Here is a 20144-nt window from a genome sequence, read left to right on the forward strand (position 1 = left end):
AGATCATATCAACAGATTAGAGCATAGGACAAAAAACACACTGACACAAAAACACAGACTGGATTCTAAGGTGATCTGGATAGCTTCTCTCTGTTCCTTAACTACGGACTATTTCTAATCCCAGACAGCTATTATAGTATTAAAAGTATTAATCATGGTATTAAATGTTCAAAAGCCTTGGAAAACAAATCAGGATGAATCAGTGGAAATGCACCAGTATTACTGAAAACAAAAACAAAAACAAAAAAGGAGTCAAGTATGTGATCTTCCAACAGTTAAGTGAGAATTGTTATCTTTGCGTCAGAAGGATTTATGCTGCACGTTCATGGTTCCAAATGGCCTCAAGCCCTGTTAAGTACCTCTCTACAGTCTTGTATTTCAGTTTGGTGGAAGAGTGAGACATCAATACAAAACCTGGCCATTGATACTCATTTGAATCAACTGGACAATCGAATAGAGGTTCAAATACTCTTTTAAGGTATTTGTAAAAGATTACACTATCAAATCACACATTTGCTGAATGGTGGATAGTGTAACACAGAAGTAAACAATACGAAGTTCAGTGGAATGTATTTGAATTCCAGTCACAACCTACCAGCTGAGTGACGATGGGTCTGTTATTTGTATTTCATGAAGTTTACATACTTTTATATGTCATTTTGACTGGGCCATGGTACTTAGTTAGATGTGTGGTCAAACATTATTTTGGACATTTCTGTGAGGTTGTTTTGGATGATGTTAACATTTTTTCCAGGTTTAAGATATAACTGACACATAAAATTATATATATTTAAACTATAGAACATGATAATTCAATAATACACATACATTGTGAGATGATTAGCACATTAAGTTAATTAACACATCATCCATCACCTCACAGTTATTATTATTATTTTTTTTTGTAGTGAGGACACTTAAGATTTGCTCTCTTAAGAGAATTTCAAGTATACAATACAGTATTATTAACCGTAGTCACCACCGTGTATATTAGGTTGTCAGGGGCTTAATGGGGAGATGCTGGTTAAATGGTGCAAACTTTCAGTTATAAGATGAATAAGTTCCAGGATCTATGGTACAGCATGGTGACAACAGTTAGTAAAACTGGATTGTATACTTGAAAATTGCTTTAAGAGTAGAGCTTTAATATTCTCATGACAACAGCAACACCAATAAAATGGTAATTGAGGTGAAGGACAACATTTTGCAATATATATGTGCATCACATCATCACATTACACATGTTAAACTGACACAATATTATGTGTCAATTATATCTCAATTAAGCTAGAGGAAAACCAGTAGATTACCTTGAATTCAGCCCTAAATATCTATAAAAATAAATGGGAAAATTAACCTATTCAAAATAACAACAACAAATCCAACAAAACACAATCAAGAAATTTCCTTGTTTGACAATACCCAGGGCTAAGGCAGAAAAAAAAATCCAAGTTCAATGAAAGGTCTATGTGACTAAAGATCTACTAGGACATGTTAGGTATATTATAAATAAAACTAAAAAACAGAGTTTTCAAATCCCAACCGCAAAGTGAAGATCATGAGGGAAAACACTCTAAATTACAAGAGTTTGATTTGTAATCTATATAGACGATCTTATATAGCTTTTTCTAGAAAAGACAGACCCAGGGATTTATCTATTTGAATAAAGTTAATAATTCCTGAGAATGAGATTGGTATACTTCTTAATGTTCTATCAAGATTTCAATTAACCAAGAGAATGTCAGCAGTATAGAATTCTCTGAAAAGCCTTCAGCATGTTCTATACCGTCAAGGGCACAGTTAAGACAGCATAGAAAAGAACTGTTTCCTGAAACATTAGCAGTCCAGACATTTTTAGTAAAAAAATGTTTATATGTTTTTCATTCCTTCCGCAGTTGTTTCCTGTCCAAGTGTCCTAGTTCTTGAATCAATTTCAATAATTTTCTTTTTTTTATAAATCTATTTTCTGAGCACTAAATATTTTTTATTATAGTTTCAAATTATCTTTTCTTATCTCTTCTACATCTGTTGTTATTATTGTTCTCAACTTTTTAATTGTTTTAGGTTTGTGTACTTTTTTTTATCAATACAAAGGACCCTCTTTACCCTGTTAATGTTGTTGCTTTGGACCCCCACCCTTACCTTGTCTGCATGTTCGCTTGTTTTTTTTCTTCTTCTCTTTCTTCTTGATTTAGTTGTGTATCTGATAATGTATAGGTTTCTGACAACTGGATTTTCCTTTTTTTTAAATTTTATTTATTTATTTGACACAGAAAGAGACATGGCGAGAGAGGGAACACAAGCAGGGGGAGTGGGAGAGGGAGAAGCAGGCTTCCCGCTGAGCAGGGAGCCCCATGTGGGGCTCAATCCCAGGACCCCGGGATCATGACCTGAGCTGAAGGCAGACGCTTAACTGAGCCACTGGATTTTCCTTTTAAAACCATTAGAACTTCGCTTTTTACTACATCTTTTGAAACCGTTCATATATATTGGCATAATTTTTATGTTTTTTATAACCTTTGTCGCCTTTATTTCTGCCGTGTTTTTCTTATCTTGCCTAGCTAATTTCTTAATTATCTACATTGTATTCCCCAAATAACATGCCCATCCCCAGAGTAATAAAGACCTTACTAAATATTTCTATGTACTTCCCTCCCTTGGGGGAAGCTTTTGTATTCAAAATGGTCTAGTAACCATTTTAAACATATATAAATTGTTTTCTTTAAAGCATCTAAAAACAAAAATGAAAAAAAAAGTTTTTATGCCAATACTTAATGTAATGTCATCTTCCATAACATTTCCTCTCTTCCCTTCTCTCCAGTGAAATCCCTCCTGTGATAGAGGCCTGGTTTGTACTCTTGCAGGACATCATGGTGGTCCCCAACAGGGTATTCAGAAGAATACTCACCATGGGAATCCATACCCATAACTTAATAGGTTCTAAGGTCCTTAAATTACAACACTGCACAGCTATAGTTATATTTTTCAAAAGTAACTACTTTAAAAATACTACTATATATTTAAGTCAGTATGTGATGAGGCATTGTCTCTGACTTTAAGGGTACAATTAAATTCCTTCCATTTTTTTATCATCTTTGCTATCTTTCATATAATTAATGACATTAGAAAAAAAAACTTCTAAATAATACTTTCTTAACACTGAACAAGAACTATGTCCAAATGCTTGTGGGATTTTTATACTGTCTTTGATATAATTTTAATATCAATTTTAAATACCAATGCATGGTGTTATGATACTCAAGAATCCTTCTAAAATGAAAAGACAGATACAAAAGATATGACAGTGGAAAAAGTAAGTCTACCCACATCACACCTCAAATACACTTAGTCATAACCTGAAGAGAACATATTTCATAGCAAAAAACCTGTGACTTAAAAAAAAAACAAACCTGTGACTTCTCTGCATTTTTTTCCCTACATGTCAAAAAAGTGAAAGTAAATAGCAGGTGGTATTTTTAGACATTCTCATCTCACTTCTGAATGCACAGGACAATATACAGTACTTTTAGTGACTTGAACAATCACAATGAAATCAGTTATTAAAGAAGTATCTCCAGGGAAAACAAAAACAAAAACTCTACTCTTGATTATAAGGAATTTACTCAGAATGTTCCCAACACCCCAAAAGTGCTGCTGGGTAAGGCCCTCTGGGTAGGCAAGACAAACCTGTATCCAGAATATATGTCTAGTCCTATAAGGAAGAAATGGCTGGTACTTTCAGGATGTCAGGGGTCCAAGGCAGTAAATATGCTATCAGGTAGCCAGTTGGTCTCCTTAAAGAACAGTGCCATCTTGTGAAATCAGTGTGTCTTTGTTGGTGATAGGTTGGACATACTAAGGAGACTCGACTGGTGCTGTTAAGCGGGAACACAAGCTGTTGGACCCACATGGTCTCCATCTCTCCCACTGTGGCCATCTCATTTATGCACCCATCATGCCAACACTTAGTGATATTGCGCTACAGTGACCAACTATGCCAGTGTACCTAAGATTGAGTTTCCAGAATGCTAGACTTTGAGTTTTAAAGCCTGACAGTTCCAGACAAAGTGGAACAAGTTGATCCCCTACCCGCACATTCCTGATGGCCTTGGTGAATGGCGTATTATCTGGGCTCTCCCATGAAACCTAATTTTCTGATGAGTCTTTATATATATAGATATCTATATATATCTATATATATATCTTTCATATAATTAATGACATTAGAAAAAAAAACTTCTAAATAATACTTTCTATTATTTATAAATACATAAAACTAAATAATAATACTATATATATATATATATATATCCATTCCACCATGCCTACTTCTCTGAGCCTTTTGATCCCTTGGCCTCTACTGTCTCCCACCAAAATTCTGGAATTTCAACCTTGTTTAACATGGGCCATTGTTTTTTTCAGACTTCTAGGAGCAACTCCAGCAGCAAATTGACACCATTCCCTGAGTACCTTGGCAGGTGTTATGTCCTATATACTGGGAGACTGCCCCAAGTCAATCAACCCCTCCTTATCCAGCCTTAAGTTCCAGACCCCTTGATCAAGTAGCCTTTAATCCAATCAAACAGAAAGTGCTCCCATAGCCCCTGCCGGCACCTGCTGCTAATTTTTGCAGCTCCTTTGTAATATAGATTCTTTCCTCTCTCTTTAGGCCTGACACATTCCCAGATGGTTATGTTGTGACTTATCCTTGGTAAGAGGACTGGCAGCCAGGAGAGGAAATGCATGCAGCTCCTGAAGAGGACAGCTATTACCTTATAGGCAAGAGGCCTCTGCAGTGTCTCTGCAGAATGCTAACGCTCAAAGGACACAGGAGACCTACTTCTGCAGATTCAGAAGGCTCAAAACAAGTCTACAGAGTCAAAATCTTCAGGGACTTCTAGCCAGATTATCTACATTCCATGTATCAGGTTCCAGGTCTTCTCAAGTAGGGTTCTGACTTTGGAATAACAGACCTGTCTCTGTTGAGCATTCAACAATCATGGCAGTTGAGCCACTCTATCCAATCCTGTGCTTGGTATTCAGTTCTCCTGATCACCTACTGCATGAGATGAGGGCTTCTAAATAATTGACCAAAGAGAACCTCTGGATCTCATACTAGGCTTTTAATTATGTTAATTTCCCTCAACTTTTCATTATCATTATTACTGCATTATGGAGCATACACACACCCTAGCAGCAACCATGCAATTCCACTGTCCTTAGGTCTGCCACCCCCACCCCCCGACACACACACACCTTTCACACATGAATCAGCACACTGGCCCGTGCATTCACCTCTACTATCATGCTGGCCTAGCTCACTAGGGGTGAGAGTTTTAATATCATACCACCATGTGTGCTAGAGGCTGTTGACATGCCACCTACCACCAAGTCCTCATTACCAGCTGGGAGGTGAGTGATCCAGTCCCCAAATTTCATCTTAATGTCTCTTTTCTTGGAGCTCTCTCAGTACTATTACAAGTTGGATTTTTCTGGATAAGGAACACTGAGACAAAGTAAAAGCATAAAGGTTTATTGAGAAGTAACACCTGTTAAAGGAAAAGGGAGGAAGTGGGATTGGGCCAGGGCGTTAGCAGACAGCAATACCTATCTGACAAAATCTCTGCCTATCAACTGGGAACTCTGGAGTAAATATTACCGGTTAGAGAAATCCATATTATGTGGCAATAGCTGTACTCTTATATTACCACCTTACTCAGTCATTGGCTGAGACCACCAAAAGAAGAAAATGCCCTTGGCTTTAAAACTGAGGCAAACCTTGACAAAGGTAGCAGCTAGAGGCTGTCAGGTTGTATTAAGCATATCTTTTTATTCTGATGCTTTAATATCTGGGACTTTGCTAACCCTAGAGGGACCGCTGCTCACAGGGCTAGCTAATACGCAGAGACAGCAAATAACTCCACCCGTGAGTGAATCCTTCATAGACAAACCAGCCAAGCCAGAGCTCATATCCCCAATACCTCCTTTTTTAAGCTCGTACACTCTGAGCCATTACTGCCATGCCATAGAAAAATGCGCCCACTATTATACTGCATGTACCCAGGGCTGTGTACCAGACAACTTAGGGACAGTTCCTATACCACAGAGCCCACTGAAATTATTCAAACTCTCCATCCTATAGCTGCTTACCCTGTCTCACTTGCTTCTTCCTATAGAAATCACAACCAAGGCTTTCGTCCATAGTTCCTCATTTTTCTCTCTGCCTCCTGACTAACTCTGGTGCTTCCCCATGTGGCCCCGCCTAGTGTGGCATGCTCCTTCCTCTTGGGAACAGTAAATAACAATCTTTTCAACGGCCATCATCTCCTGAGCTGCTGGCCTTACCATATTTAAGCAAACATAAAATCTATATTTTAAAACACAGGTACTCACATACTTTGCAGCTGAGCACTCTGTCTTGAAAAATGATCTGAAGGATATCTCCATGTGTCCTACAAGAACAATTTTTTAAAAGCTCAAACATAGCTATGGTACTTCTCATCCACATGAATGAATACTTAACCACATACCAGGCAAGGATGACAGGCTCTGAAAACATAGCAGTCCTTTCCCCCATAGGCCTATGGTCTACTGTGGAATAATTTCAGAAAGTGTGCTGAGTTCTGAAATGAGTATAAAAGAAGAAGCAAATAGATGTGGATCACACTGAAGAGGAACCAAACTATCCTAGGAATTAAGAAGCTCTGGTAGAGAAAGAAGCATATAAGCATACCTTAAAGATTAATCAGATTTGGGAATTTAAAAGAAATTTATTGAAAAAGGTAGAAAAAGATGATACAAGCTGAGGGAACAGACCCAGAGGAGACAGAGAGGGCAGTATATTCAAGCATCTAAAGTAAACTCAGTGGATAGAATATAGTGTAGGAAATGAGGTAGGAAGGAGAGGAGCGTAAAAAGGTAGACAAGGTCCAGATGCTGTGGAGTTTTGCTACCCATGTTAAGGAGAATGAACTGTATCTTAAATGCGAAAAAGCTACTGAAGAGTTTTTATAAGAACGGTGACATAATTCAATTTGCAAATGGTCATTCTTGTAGGTATGAAGAATGTACTAGAGTGGGAAAAGACTAGAGGCAGGAAGCTAATCAGAAGAGTGGCAGTAATCCAGCTGAGGGATTATAGTGGCCTGGAGTCATGTGGGGCAATGGGGCTGAAGACAGAAAAGAAACAGGTTCAATAAATACTTATACACATAAGACTGAGAAAAGAGATGGAGTCAAGAATGATACCCAGATTTCTAGTGTGAGAAACTGAGTGAATGGGAGAAGACTTGTAGAGACGGGGAATACCGGAGAAGCAGGTTTCAGATGAGGAAGGATGAAGATGTGAATACAAAGCACAAATGAAAAGATTAGCCTCCCAAAGGAAGACAAAAACCTCTTCCACTATAATAGGAAGGATATAGGCAGATGCATAAGATATATAGATAGGATAACAAATAGTTGAAGGAGTGGCCATCTGAAACCATCTATATTTTTCTCCAACAGTAGAACTATAAGTCATCTGTTAAAAGCAAGGGCAGGGAATAAAAAATAGAAAATAAACATTTGGGGAAGAGTAGAGAAGATCTGAAATGGTTTTTATAAAGACTAAACTAGAAACTGACCAGAGAAACCTAGTTATGTTGCTGGGCAGTAATGAAGAACCAGGTAAGGCCAACGGTCATTAATTGATAATTCGATCAATCTGAAAATAGATACTACTCTAACAGCTGCATGTATTCATACTGTTACCTTGTTATTAACCAAATAAGAAATCACTTAAGAGCCTTTTGTGGATATACTGGATAATTTTAATTGGGTTTATCAGCCAGAACCTTCAGTTTATAAGATCACTTACATTGTGTATTAGCATGTATTATATTAATTTGCCCTGATTGTTTTTCTGAATGTAGAGAAAAAATGCAAGAATCAAATTTGTGTATATGTGCAGGAAATTACCCTCCATAGGAGAAAATGATTCTATGCAGCCCAAGGAAGATCAATGTGGAGACCTTAGGAGAGAGGTAAATGATACATACTTCTTCCTTTAACAAGATAAAAAGGAACCCATGACCAAGATGTGTCTTTAATCTCTTACTATTATTAGAAACTGGTTTAAAAAATGTACATGAGGAATGCACAAAAAAAAAAATCACTGGCTGCCAACATGAAAGCCATCACAGGTTGTAGTAAGCTTTGGATTACTTAAACCATGTTTGAACAAACTCTTTAGGAATAAGATTGGTTTGGAGAAGCAAGATCACATGTGTGAATCTAGGTGGGTGGGGATTTTAGAAACACCCAGAGCAATTTTCTTTTTTTTTCTTTTTTTTTTTAAAGATTTTATTTATTTTTTTGATAGAGAGAGACACAGTGAGAGAGGGAACACAAGCAGGGGGAGGGGGAGAGGGAGAAGCAGGCCCCCACTGAGCAGGGAGCCCGATGTGGGACTCGATCCCAGGACCCTGGGACCATGACCTGAGCCGAAGGCAGACGCTTAACCGACTGAGCCACTCAGGCACCCCCAGGGCAATTTTCGAACTACTTGCCCTCCATGTCTCAAGCAATTGTGACCCCTACACACATACATATACATACTCCCCTGAACATCGGAGGTGAGGGAATGACTACATTACATGTTGAACATGCCAGGTGCTTTACATTTGTTCATTCCTTTGATTTGATTTGACTGAATATAATGTTTACAACTCTATGAGAATGGTACTTTAACTCCATTTGTACACATAAGAAAACTGAGGCTCATAAACAACTTTTCTGAACCCTGCTGGGTAGGAAGCAGAAGAACTTCAATTTGACTCTAGGTGTATTCTAACTCCAGAGTGTACTGTTTCCACTACAACGTGCCTTCTGAATAGACAAAAGCCTTTGAGACATGGTGGGACATACTTATTCCCTAATTGCTAACTACCTACAAGTGGTAATATGTAAATTAAACTTGGCCACACAAACAAAATCCAATTATTACCTGATTTTAAAATTGACATTTGGGTGCCTGGGTGGCCCAGTCATTAAGCGTCTGCCTTCGGCTCAGGTCATGGAACCAGGGTCCTGGGATCGAGCCCCGCATCGGGCTCCCTCCTCGGCGGGAAGCCTGCTTCTCCCTCTCCCACTCCCTCTGCTTGTGTTCCTGCTCTTGCTCTCTCTCTCTCTGTCAAATAAATAAATAAATAATTTTTTTAAATGAATAAATAAAGTAAAATTGACATTTACAATAAACGTAAATGTGTCTATTTAAATAACATTTACAACTTTCAAATAGTGGGCACATCCATTATCTTTCTTTTTCTAACCATATAATAATTCTGTGAGGGAGCTCATGACACATTCATTACCAGCCATAGCCATATGACTGTGCTACCCTGAACCTGATGACTAAACATTTAAGCTCCAAATTCAAAGAAGACACCACTGGCTCACACCTTCTTAGGTCATCTGCTTTTTGGTTGTTTTCTCTGCTCATATTGTTATGACGGGCTCCAATGAATAATTCATACTTCTGTCAAAGCAAGGCTTTTTTAACATACATTTGCATATTTGGAGATAGTCTCTTTACCATGATCTCTCCCCCCTCAGCCTAGGCAGGCAAAAGAACCAATTTTGATGGCTCATACACTGCATGATTTATCCTCCACTAAAATAAATGATCTCTTCTATTTCCCTGAAGCCTGTTCATGTCAGTCCTCCTAAGTTGGGTTGTCTTGGTTTTGTGAGTGCACAACTGGAGGAATAAAATCAAGCATATGACAAGGAAAAAAAAGATTCTGATATTTTTGGCATAATGTCATCCTATACTCCTTATTCTTACAATGGCTTCCCCTTAAGAACAGAAAAGTCAAGACCTATCCCACCACTCCCTGAGGACCTGAAGGTTAAGACTCAACATCTTTCAAACTAGTCCCTGTGAGAGCAATTCCTTTGCCTCACAAACCATAATTTCATTCCCCACCTCTCTTTCTGTGTTGAGGTCATCATCACAGGCAAGTAGGAAGTCGCTTTCGGACTGAATGCAGTTTTTTTTTCCCATGCCACTCCTCTTACTCACTCCCAAGTTCTGTTGTGAATAGTGATAAGGCACTAAGGTCTGCATTAATACACTCAGTTACTGGACATTTAAATAATATGTGTTGACTAAGCACCTACTCACTAAAAAAGGCCTTTGCTAAGTGTTCCAGGAAATACAAAGATGGAGGAGAAAGAGCATGCATCATTGGGGGAAAGTGCTGTCAACACACACCAGAAGACAATACTTCACATCTTTGAAAAAAATTATTTTTTTTAAAAAGTAAATTTTATAAGCCATTAAAATATTTATATAATTTGACCCAATAAATTATTTTTCCTTTCCACTTATTTCAAGGGAAAATTTAGCAGTGGAGTGAAAATAAAAAGTATATTGGTGAAGATGGTCCTTGAAAGAATCACCTACTCCAGGCACCTGGGTGGCTCAGTCAGCTAAGAGTCTGCCTTTGGCTCAGGTCATAATACCAGGGTCCTGGGATCGAGTCCCGCATTGGGCTCCTTGCTCAGCGGGGTGTCCGCTTCTGCCTCTCCCCCTGCCTATACCCCTGTTCGTGCTCTCTCTCTCAAATAAATAAATAAAATCTTAAAAAAAAAAGAAAGAATCACCTACAGTTAAAAAAAAAAAAGAAAATATCTAAATACATTAGGAGATGCTTTCAGTGTTTTATGATAAATCTATTCAGTATAAGATGATTCACCCTTTAAAATGCAGCCACTGAAATTGTTAATAATTGATGAAAATATGTACTATATCTGCAAGTTTTCTTTAAGTTTGAAATGACATCAAAATAAAAAGTTATAGTGCACATTTTATACAACAATTAGGTACGTATACAGCTACTAAAATAATATATACAGCTCCTAGAAATAAAAATTTAATAGCACAGGGGTATGCTTATAAAAATTACATTAGGAATAAAAAGCATAATACAAAGTTATACACTATGATATAACTGTATGAAAAAAGCTTGTAGGGCGCCTGGGTGGCTCAGTTGGTTAAGTGACTGCCTTCGGCTCAGGTCATGATCCTGGAGTCCAGGGATCGAGTCCCGCATCGGGCTCCCTGCTCGGCGGGGAGTCTGCTTCTCCCTCTGGCCCTCCCCCCTCTCATGTGCTCTCTCTCTCATTCTCTCTCTCAAATAAATAAATAAAATCTTTAAAAAAAAAAAAAGAAAAAAGCTTGTATATGTTAAAAGTACTTAAAGGTTAACATGCAAAATGAAAATGGTTTGTTTAGGTAATTTTGTTCAAAAGTTTTAAAAATATTTTTTCATTGTTTTTACTAAAAAAAAAACCATCAGAATATCAGGCATGAGATATTAGGATCTAATGAAAATATGTAAGGGAAGGGTGGAGAGGAGCCCACTCCTTCCAGTGCCTCTTGTCTGATGTGCACATTATATAAAAAATGTGTAAGAAATTGAACACTTGCCTAATTGCAGTCCTAGAGTGAATTCATTAGCCATTAGCTATCAGTGATTTACAAGATAAAGGCATAGAATTTGAGTATAAAAGAGTCCTCTAAAACCACCTGATTCAGCTTTCTTTCTCAGTAGGTTAATCAGATTCATAAGGGAGTGAGTGATTTTTTTTCTTAGGCTACACAGTTAGTTGGTGAGTAAACTAAGACTAAAATTTAAGTTTTAGTACCCAACCTAATTACACATTCCAGTTCTTTAGTAGGCAGTATATCTCACAAAGTAACCTCAGCACAACCTTCCAGATACAGTTCCTACTCCTTCCCAACACATGAGACAGAGATGTCTTTTCTCACTTCCGCGCTCTTCTTGCCTCTGTGTTTTCATGGGGTGTGCCTTGGCCTGCAAACACTGCCGACGTCCCCCTCCTTAGCCTTACCCCGCACATGCTCTTACCACACTCTACCGTCCACTCATTTGCCAGCAGTAGCGAGTTAGAATACTTTTTTCAAAGGACATATTTGGAAAAAGACAAAGTCAATTTTAGTTCCAACTGTTTTGCTTGCTTATGCCACAACTTACACGCTTATTCAATTACTTCTCTGAATCTCTGTTTCATATTCTACAAGAAGAACAGTATTTTATCACAGAGAAGGGTGAATTCAGAGGTAGTAGTACCCATTAGTGCTTAGAAAGTATTTTCTGATCACCCTCAGCTTGCTGTGGCAAAAAAGGAGGTGTGTGACAACAAAACACAGGCAAGTGTCACATCCTCCTGAATTAAAAATAATGACTCCAGAGCATGTGGAGTAGTTGCAAGCTTTCATGAAATAGCCATCATCTGCTATCATGTTTAGTCACAATTTACCAGAATAAATAAAATTCTTACTCAGTTGTGAAATTTCCTGTTTCTGATTTCATTCCACAGGTCATGCTATTGGTTCAAGTTGGTTCCTTCAGACTTGTTTAGCAAGTTAGATTTTAATTATGTGGGATTTCCTCCTTTGTCTTCAGCTCCTTCATAGGATCACACATAATGCATGATAGTCATTCATTTGTGTAGAAATCTCAAAGAAGTTGAATAGGCAGAAGAGAGGATCTCTTCATTGTTCAGGATCAAAATGTATAGGTAAGTCCTGTTTTTGTCTCTGTAGTTTTAGAAATTTTACTGTATCTTAGAACATATGAAAAATATACAGAAGCTGAAGAAATTTTGACTGTGTCTAGCAATCTTTTAGTTACTTTTCCAGAAACTTCACTGAAACTTTTATTGTTTAGATAACATGTTTGATATTGTTTAAATAAGGTGCTTACTGCATGACTGATTTTTTTTACAAAATGAGTAAATGTAAGGAGACAGCTTAGGATTATGAAAACATATCTATAAATAAGGAAGTGTTTTTGTTCTCTCATGCTTTACTTTTCAAAAAGTGATGTGTGGATTTTAAAAATATAATCAGTAAAAAATTCCTCTGTTGCTTTAGAATTTTTCCAGGATTCTGTATTGTGACTTCTGTATCATTACTGGGTATGAAATACACAATGAAATCTAAAGTCCTCTTTAAGAAAATAAGATAGTGGGGCGCCTGGGTGGCTCAGTCGTTAAGAGTCTGCCTTCGGCTCAGGTCATGATCCCAGGGTCCTGGGATTGAGCCCCACATTGGGCTCCCTGCTCTGCAGGGAGGCCTGCTTCTCCCTCTCCTACTCCCCTTGCTTGTTTTCCCTCTCTCACTGTCTCTCTCTGTTAAATAAATAAATAAAATCTTAAAAAAAAAAAAAAAGAAAGAAAATAAGATAGTATTTGTCTACTTTTCATATACTTGCCACATCATTATTTTCAAGTAAATTCTTATCGATACTTAAGAAAAAGTAGTATTTGTTTAGTTTTCTTTTTAGTTAATGAATACTGATTTTCATGCACATTCACATAAAAAAAGCAACAAATTGTGGTATCATCTACAGTTAGATGGTACAATCTCAAAATCACTACATAATTTGATGTGTTTGTATGTGCATCTATGAACGAACATATTGTTCATTTTGTTTTTCCATTAACACAGAAAAATGTGATATTAAGTCATTTTAAAAAGGTGGTAAAAGCATAAGTAATGTGTTGATTATGTTAAGTGTAGCTGAGTTTACTCTAAGTCTACCACACTTTAGAAAACTCAATCAAAATTTAAATTATTTTAGTAAAATATATGTACAACTATGCGCATTTGAATATATATATAGACACAAGTGAAAAATGGGTAGCCATCTAAGTTTCTAACAATAAATAATTAAGAATTAACAATAATATAAATAAAATAATTTCATATTACACAACGGATATGATGAATTCATTAAAAGAGTTAAAAACCTATGAATTTATATACTGTATCTGTCCTTACTTTATGCAAAAAAAAATCACAGAATTGTATTTACTCATTGACTATCACTTCACAAAGTATACATGTGAGAAAGTCTAATGAGGTACATAAAACACTAATCATATTTGTTGTATTAAAGTGGTAAGCTTGGGGCACCCGGGTGGCTTAGTCTGTTGAGGGCCAGCTCTTGATTTCGGCTCAGGTCATGATCTCAGAGACCTGAAATCGAGCCCCCACGACAAGCTCCGTGTCATGTCCTCTGAGGAGCCCCATGTTGGGCTCCACACTCAGCAGGGAGTCTGATTCAGGATTCTCTCTCTCCCTCTGCCCCCTCCCCCGCTCTCTATCTCTTTCTAAAATAAATATGTAAATCTTTAAAAGATAAGTGGTAAGCTTATGAATTATATTTTTCCATTATTTTTTAAATTTCTATAACAATGTAATATTGTTTTGGTAATCACTATACAGTTTGAAATGCATTTTGCTGAAACATTTGTATTTTCATTTTGTAAAGAAATTTCTCTGATTTTTCAAAAATTGACCCTTATAAGCAGCTAGATGTACATCAAAATATCATTCGAGGAAAATAAAGAAAGATAGATAAATAATGCAAATAGTGAAAGAGATATACAATTTTGGAATGCCTTGAATCAATCTAATTCCTAAGTTGATTCATCCTTACATGAAATACAACACTCAATCAGAACCAAATTTCCAATTACAAAAGACTCTTCTTTGAAACCTTGATTTTTACAGATCACAGTCTGAAATATTTTCTTTCTTAATAGTCTGCATCTATTAAAAATCAATTTGTTGTTCCTTTTTTAACCTAAAATTTATATCATTCCCAATTCATTTTGTTCATGGATTGGTTGGTTTTATCAGAATGAGATCATCAGGGTTACCAAGCCAAATTGATGAAATTTTGAAAATAACTTATGGATCCGCATCCATCAGTTTGAGTATCCGTGATTAGAAAACTATGCCTTCTGTCAACCTGAATAAAGAGCAGACTTTTCAGTGGAAAGGGGAAGGCATATTTAAATGGATGAGGGAGTTAAAATCAGAAATATTTTCATTCTGACAATTCTACTTTGAAACCAGGACATCTGCCTGAGTCTAATATTACAAGGAATGAATTAAAACATACAGTTTCCTTCTCAGCTGGAATATTCCTGTCAGCATAAAAGCATGCCATGCTATCTCCAATTTAAATCTCAAACTCCATGATTTTTCCAATTCCTCCATATGCTCTGAGAAAGCAGGGTATCCAAATTGGGAAAGGGAAAGGAAATAAAAGTGTGTAAAATATTTTTTATGTAATTCTAGGTAATTCTTAGGTAATTTTTGGTAGATCTCCAGGTAAATTCTGTGATACTTTTGGTTGAAAATGGGCTCTCTTGGACAGTTTGCTTACTTTTATATATAAATTAAACCCCCAGATCCCTCTAGGTTGTCCTTTCCTAAAGGTTACAAAATGGTGTGTTTATTTCTTGACCCACCTTGCTCACTCCTCTCCAAAGAAGGAAATCGTACCACAGGGCCCAGGAACCTGGACAGCTACGTTATCATAATATAATCATTATTCATTTCAAATCCCTGGGTACTCCAGATTTTTTGTCAAGTCTACATAGGGAGTGTCTATGACTACTACATTACATAAAAAGTATGAAATGAGGTTTGAAAAACAGGATAAAGATTTATAAGCTGGAATTCAGAATGCAGTTTAAGGAAAGACTCAAGGTAAGGGAGTATATCTCAACTCAGGAAGAGACAAGTCTTAGCAGAATGCCTCAGACCATAACAAATCTTATTTACATTTTCTTCCCTTTTTGTCTGTGCTTGTGATATGATTAACTGATTAAACAGACATGCCAAAGCCCATCAGGTAGCCTGCCTTCTTCCAGCCCAAAACAACATGAGACAAAAGTAGAGAAAAAAGCCAAGACTGTCAGAAATACATTTCAAACTCTGCCTGTTGCTTCAATCCTGCTTTATGAATTGCTATGTTAACTTTCAAAAACCATGCTTAAAATTGTAAATCATTAGGCAAAGTCTGTATCTCTTAATAGAAATTAGACAAGCGAGTGTCAACTTATCTTTACAGTCACAGAGCCCCAAAAATGTGAATTTAAAGTTCAAGTTTTGCTCACAAAAACCTCAGCTTGCATGCTAAAACAGTTGCCACATTTAGCCAGAATGTTTTTCTAAAGGAGGTACAGGCTGGGAGGGGTTGTCCTCTGGAAGACACTCCCAACTTATTTCCTCAGAAATTTGTTACTTACCTGACTTTTATGCTGCTTCAGCCCCCAACACGGCTATGGTTGATACCCCTAAAATAAATCATGAGGACAAAACTCAACATCGATTATTGTAAGGGAACTTAAGGATATTCAATCCAATTCCTTAAAAGGTATTGCTCCAACTTGAAGGATCCCATTCTCCTGAGCAAAGAAAACTTGCCATAACGGCACAATTTTTCAGAGTATGCTTTAAGTCTAAACACAGCACATGCTTATGATATGTAAAATAGAATCACCATCCTAATAAAACCATTCTTTGGGTAACTATCTAAAACGATTGAAAATAAAATTGACTTTGGAAAAGTTTACACACTAATGACTAACTCAGCAGAAAGAAAATGGCAGATTTGTTGAATATTTACAGTATCCATTTGCCAGAGATATGAACAAGTGCCTCAGTGATTAATAGATATATGAGCTCAAACTTCAAGCAAGTATATTAAAAAGAGCCATTGAATGTATTTTTTCTAACCTAGACAAATTTTTATTCTGACGATCTTACTTCTTAGCCAGGATATCGGCCTGAGTTTAAAACGGCAAAGAATGAATTAAAACATACAGTTTGCTTCTCTGTTGGAATATTCCCATTATCATAAAGACACACTATACTATCTCCAGTTAAACAATAAAACAAAGCAAAACCTCCTTCCTTGACCTACATCCCTCCTCCAGCTATTGCCTTATTTCTCATTTCCTCCCCTAACAGCAAAGCTCTTCCAAAGATTTGTCTAGATGCGTTGCCTCCATTTCAATTTTCTTCTCCTATTCACTCCCTTTACTTTTTAAACTTTTTATTGTGAAATGTATCACACAAAGACTAATATTAAAATGAACCCCAAAGTAGTCATCATTTATTAAGAAAAATAGCATCACCAGGTAACATCCTGTCCATTAACTGCCCTCTCAACGACCTTGCCCAATCTAACTGTTATCTGGCATGTTATCTAAATGTCCTTGATTTTCTTTATGGTTTTACCATTCAAAGACAGATCCCCAAATAACATATCATTTAGTTCTACCTATATTTGAAATTAATATAAATGGGATCAAAATTATGTTTTATAAAGTATGTATAGTAATAATTTATTCATTCACACAGCTATATGATGTTCCATTGTAAGAGTATACTCTAACTTACGTATCTGCTCTTCTGGTATTTTGCCATTACAAATACTGCAGCTCTGAACATTCTCAAATGGATCTCGTGGCACAAAAGTGCCAGAGCTTATCCGGAAAATGGATTTTCTGGGTCATAGAGTGTGGTGCATGTTTATCTTTAACCTATTCCCTCTTATCCCACTGCAAAAATGTTCTCAGCCCTACAGCTGTGAAATAGCTCATAAATAAATCTTTTTAAAAAATGAAGGTTTCTGAGCAGCAAGACCATACCTACTGAAACAGTCTATCTGGATGTTGGATGCAGGAATCTTTCTTTTTCCAAGCTTCTCAATTGATTCGTATGCACGCAAAAAAATTGAGAGCAGGGGCGCCTGGGCGGCTCAGATGGTTAAGCGTCTGCCTTCGGCTCAGGTCATGATCCCAGGGTCCTGGGATCGAGCCCCGCATCGGGATCCCTGCTCGGCGGGAAGCCTGCTTCTCCCTCTCCCTCTACTGTTCCCCCTGCTTGTGCTCTCTCGCCCTCTCTATCAAATAAATAAATAAAATCTTAAAAAAAAAAATTTTGAGAGCAGTTGGTTTAGGTGGTAATTGAAGCTGATTGAATAAGATCAGCTAGAGAAAAAAGAGAACACCCAGACAGAGCATGGAGCAACATCAGACATTTAAGGGTAAGTAGAGGAGAAGCAACCAGCAAAAGACATTAAAAGGGGGAACCAGAAGGACACAAAGAGTGTGGAATCAGAGAAATTAAGAAAAAAAAAAGTGTTTCAATAAAAAAAGAATGAGTCAACTGTGGGAAATGTTGCTAACAGACAGGTGTCTTATACTCCCTCAGAAAGACAGGAGTGCCTTAAGGCAAGGACAACTTTTTGACTATTTTCAAGATGTCCCCAGTGCTTAGCAGAATGGTATTATAAGTACTCAATTGTTATTGATTTTTGTAACATTTATTTAATAAACACTGTTAATAGAGTGCCCACAATGTCCTGGGTTGCAAAAAAAAACAATAAAATATCAGAGAAGGAACACAGACAAAAAATCAAGAGGCCTCTCTATAGCACCACTTAATCTCTCTGCAGATCAGTTTCTTCTTCTGCATAATGGGAAGTCAGAGTGGTTATTCCTGAAGCTCTCTTTCATTACTAACATTCTGTGATTCTATAGAATGTTATCACTCTTGAGAAATGCCATTTATAAAAAATTACATTATTTACAGCTGAAGCTGGGTTCTACCTAAAAGAAGAATGTAGAATTTATCACTTACTGAACACGGGCCAGAGTTCTAAGTACTTTACAAACAGCATCCCGTTTAATCTCACAACCCTCTGACGCATGTGATTATCCTCATTTTATAAATTAGGAAACTAAGGCTCAGAGGGGTTTTGTCATTTACCAACAGTCAGTTAGGTCTGTCTAATTACAAAAGTCATGATTATCACCATTGTACTATATTATCTTTCTATATTACTTGTGTAGTAGTTAAAAATACAGGCTTCTGGAAAGGGCTGGTGTTTCATAGAATATTTATATAAAAATAGAAGAAACCCAGTAAATGGATGCATTGGTTCAGGAGACAGAACCCCTATGTGTGCGGCTCTTCATGCCCATGGTAAGGAGCCATGTTTACCGTGTAGACAGGGCCTCACTTCCATCATCAAACCCAGCCTCACCCTGTACAGCTCCTTTTAAAGAACAGACCATTAAAAACTTTGGGAGATACAGAGGAGAACTAATCACCAGCAGTGCTTGCCCTCGTTTATTTGATTGACTGCGCACCGACACAGGGCCATGCACCAGACAGAATTCTAGTTCTGTTAACAAATGTTTAACTCGTTTGTCCTCACAAAAATCTGGAAGTAGGTACTATTGGTACCTTCATTTTGCAGGTAAGGAAATCTAGAAGTTCGGTGACTTCCCAGGTTCACACAGTAAGTTAAGTGGCAGATGCGGACTTTGAACCCAGTTAGTAGAGTTTCAGAGTCAGCTGTGGCTCGTGGAGCTTACAGTCTACTAGCGAGGAGGGGTGTGGGGATAGGAGACAGATAAGGACCTTGGCAAGCAGACAGGCTTTCTTAAGAAGCAGGAGGGGAAGAATGAAGGGGGGGAAATCGGAGGGGTAGACGAACCATGAGAGACGATGGACTCTGAAAAACAAACTGAGGGTTCTAGAGGGGAGGGGGGTAGGAGGATGGGTTAGCCTGGTGATGGGTATTGAGGAGGGCACGTTCTGCATGGAGCACTGGGTGTTATGCACAAACAATGAATCAATAAACACTACATCTAAATCTAATGATGTAATGTATGGGGATTAACATAACAATAAAAAAAATTAAAAAAAAAAAGAAATACAGTGTTTTGCAAAAACAGAGTGTGCAGTAAAAGTGAGAAAACCTACCAATAGGAGTGGTCATGGAAATGAGAAGGTGCCGTCCTTTTAAAGGAGGAAAGAATAGTATGAAGGTGACAAGTAAACTCACTGATTCTTTGTTTAAGAACAAAGGAGAACACTGGAGTCCAAAGAAGTGATTTGCCTCGCGTCAAGCAGTTTTTCTAACCACTTCAACAGTGTTTTACCCCTGCTATACATACTGCTTCCCAAGATAAGTGACATGTCTGCATTTTTCCTAAGCTCTGAGGGACATATTTTATTGTGTAGCCCTCAAAAATATTAGTATCACTGTTCATTTCATTATGACACAAAACCATCCTGGGAAAATAATACTGAGAATCTCAATTCTTTCCTCTGCTTCTGTAGACAATCTGGGCAAGGAGCCACTAGAATTAAATTCAGAAGGGGTTGAGTTCTAGATGTTTTTAAAAATATATTGATGTAACTAAGTATTACTCAAGAGCATTTGCAAGAGCTAATCTTGGCTTTTATCCATGATTCA

General features: G+C 37.3%; 1 protein-coding gene and 1 long non-coding RNA gene across 2 annotated transcripts in view; one reads left to right on the forward strand and one right to left on the reverse strand.

Annotated features, from left to right (window-relative positions):
• Window positions 1-6410: 6410 nt before the first annotated feature.
• The window catches only part of LOC145720187 (uncharacterized), a 155367-nt gene continuing 141633 nt past the window's right edge, over window positions 6411-20144 (reverse strand). The window contains exon 3 of the long non-coding RNA XR_014143008.1: window positions 6411-6452. This is a non-coding gene — a long non-coding RNA (uncharacterized LOC145720187). The remainder of the gene's footprint in view (window positions 6453-20144) is intronic.
• Window positions 12463-20144, forward strand: part of TMPRSS11D (transmembrane serine protease 11D) — a 49468-nt gene continuing 41786 nt past the window's right edge. The window contains exon 1 of the mRNA XM_031023729.2: window positions 12463-12588. Within this exon, the coding sequence (XP_030879589.1) occupies window positions 12581-12588 (8 nt within the window). The 5' untranslated portion in view covers window positions 12463-12580. The remainder of the gene's footprint in view (window positions 12589-20144) is intronic.

Source organism: Leptonychotes weddellii, chromosome 2 (genome assembly GCF_054177405.1).
Source record: "Leptonychotes weddellii isolate Sample4059 chromosome 2, ASM5417740v2, whole genome shotgun sequence".
Taxonomy (NCBI): Eukaryota; Metazoa; Chordata; class Mammalia; order Carnivora; family Phocidae; genus Leptonychotes; species Leptonychotes weddellii.